General features: G+C 32.7%; 1 protein-coding gene across 1 annotated transcript; it reads left to right on the forward strand.

Annotated features, from left to right (window-relative positions):
• The first annotated feature begins 486 nt into the window (after window positions 1-486).
• Window positions 487-1,098, forward strand: LOC142525012 (putative disease resistance protein At1g61190). The gene has a single exon (XM_075629177.1). It carries the CDS (start codon window positions 487-489, stop codon window positions 1,096-1,098), a length of 612 nt encoding a protein of 203 aa, XP_075485292.1.
• The last annotated feature ends 1,579 nt before the right edge of the window (window positions 1,099-2,677 follow it).

Here is a 2,677-nt window from a genome sequence, read left to right on the forward strand (position 1 = left end):
TTAATGATGCGCACGTGATAAGAATTATGTTTGCATGGTATGTATATTTCAAAAATTGCATGTTGTTTTGTTGTACTCGAACGGCCCCCACTTGCTGAGTATTTCCCAAAATACTCACCCCTTACAACCTTCCCAGATAAATCCGAAGAGCAGATTGAAGAAGAAAAATCGGAACAATTTTGGGGCTGGTGAATTGTTTTAATCTCGAGAGTTGCTAGTAAAGAGGTTTCTGAATTTTGGTACTCAAGTTTTATGTAAAAACGTTTCCGCATTTATTTCATTAGTTATTTCAGTTGTAAAGACTTTGGTTTTTGAGATTATGATTAATAAACTGGTATTTCGATTTATACTATGCTACGAGGCTGGTTGTTTCAATTGTGTGATTGTTAAACGACGCCCGTGTCAAATCCCGAGTTTCGGGGCGTGACAGTGCTTCGACGGAAATGTTCAAGGCCTGAGGATGAAATTGGTCGTTTGAGAAGGGAAATGAGCAATAGGAACCAAAAGATTGAGGAGGCTCGGCTTCGTGCCGAGATTCCTACTACTGATGTCCAAAATTGGTCAAATGAAGGCTCTCAGAAGCTTGAGGAGGCGACGAGGATTTTGCAAGGCTGCGATGATCTTAAGCTATGGAATGTAATCCCGCGGTACTCGGTGGGAAAGAGTGCCAAAGAAACAGCAGAAGGCATCTCAAAACTACGAGAAGAAGGAAATTCGATTAGGATTGCTGATCCCGCCCCTCCGGCAGCAATGGTACCTATCTCTCATGCACCAACTTTGGAGTTTCAATCGAGAAAAAGCATGGAGGAAGACATCATCAAGTCTCTGAAAGATGGCAACGTCCGCATGATAGCGATTTGCGGCGCGGGAGGTGTTGGGAAGACAACTATGGTGCGAAGAATTGAGGAAAGTGTGAGAAAAGAATTTGATGAGGTCGTGACTGTAGTTTTCAGTCAACAAACTGACAAGACTAAAATTCAGAATCAAATTGCCGAAATTTTACGTTTGGGTTTGAGCGAGAAGACTTTGGAGGGTAGAGCACATATATTGCGCACTAGGCTAATGGATTCGAAGAAGAAACTCGTAATATTTGATTGATGTTTGGAAAAGCTTTGAGCCGGAGGATATAGGAGTTCCTTACGGAGGATGAAAAATTATATTGACATCTCGGCTAGGGGAGAAGCCAGAATTCTTAAATAGCTGGGGCTGGCTCCATCCTGTATTAAACAGTAATGGATTTAGTTAAAATCAAACCGAATATTCTAAAATCGAAATAACTGAACTTTTTTCTAACAAACCGAGTCGACCGAACTTTACTACGAAAACATAACAAACCAAATCGAAAAAACCGATTATTTCGATCAGTAACACAATCAATCGAAATTTTAGAATTTTTTTTATAATAATTATGTTTTAAATAAAAAATTGCAATATAAAAAATAGATTAAAAAAATGTAAGTTTTATTTATTAAAAAATATTTTTAAGTATAATACTATTGTCTAATAAATTTTATTAGAAATTATAATATTTATATCCTTATAAACTTTATTAAAAAACTTAATAATATTAATTTTGTTGACAATAAAATATTTGAATGTTGAAAAAGTAATGGTTGAATATTTGAATATTGAAAATAAGAGTTGTAAATATTGAAAATTAGTGTGTGATGATGTATGTAACGATGAATTTATTTTTGGATTATTTGTAAAGAAATTCTATAAATAGCCTCACCATTTGTGAAGAAATTCACAATTGAGCTGAGAGAGAAAATTTTTATAAAGTGTGTAGTTTGGTAAATTTTGAGAGTTTGAGATTTTTACTTTTTACCATAAATTTTTACTTTTTCATAACACGTTATCAGCACGAAGCTCTAAAAGTCCTCCATATTTTTTCAAGCTCCAAAATAGAAGAAAAAGGTAACAAAAGTAATAATATTTATTTTGCTGCGTTTATTTATTTATTGTGTATATATTTAATATATAATATAATGTTATTCAGAAATAATAAAAATAAATTTTTCAAAAATTTGTTATAAATCCTGGGAGAATGTTAAGACGACATCCCACACTTCCGGTAAGGGATACGACAAGTATAAAAGCCTATAATATTTTTAAACAAAATAACTTATAACACCTCATTATAATAATATGATATGATATACATAATTATTTAAACATGACTAATATTATATACATCATATTATTACCATAAAATTATACAAATACATACATTTATTTTTTGTACACCAACGGTCATAAACGGTAACAAAACGGCTAGTTTTTGCCCTATAAATATGATCTCACAAACACATTCAATAATTCCAACTTTCTCTTCTTCTCAAACAATTATTCTTCACCAAATTTTCGAAGAAAAAAAAGATGGCTTTCTCAAGGTTATTTTTAATTATTTTGGTTATCATACTCACGAGTCTTGTATTTATCGGAGAATATCCTCCTCGTGTGTTTTCTTTATTTTTACGAATGCTTGTACTTGTTGTTTATCCATTACTTTGTATTGCAATATTTATTAACTAATAAAACGCATCATAATTTTTTTAGTACCACCATGTCAAACTTGGCAAATCTCGAATTCATTGCTCTTGATATTACGGGGAAAAATTATATGCCATGGACTCTCGATGTAGAAATGCATCTTGAGTCATTGGGCTTAAATGAG

The sequence above is a fragment of the Primulina tabacum genome, chromosome 14, assembly GCF_025594145.1.
Source record: "Primulina tabacum isolate GXHZ01 chromosome 14, ASM2559414v2, whole genome shotgun sequence".
Taxonomy (NCBI): Eukaryota; Viridiplantae; Streptophyta; class Magnoliopsida; order Lamiales; family Gesneriaceae; genus Primulina; species Primulina tabacum.

Coding starts and splice junctions, on each gene's coding strand:
- LOC142525012 (XM_075629177.1), top strand. CDS start 487: ATGAGCAATAGGAACCAAAAGATTGAGGAGGCTCGGCTTCGTGCCGAG.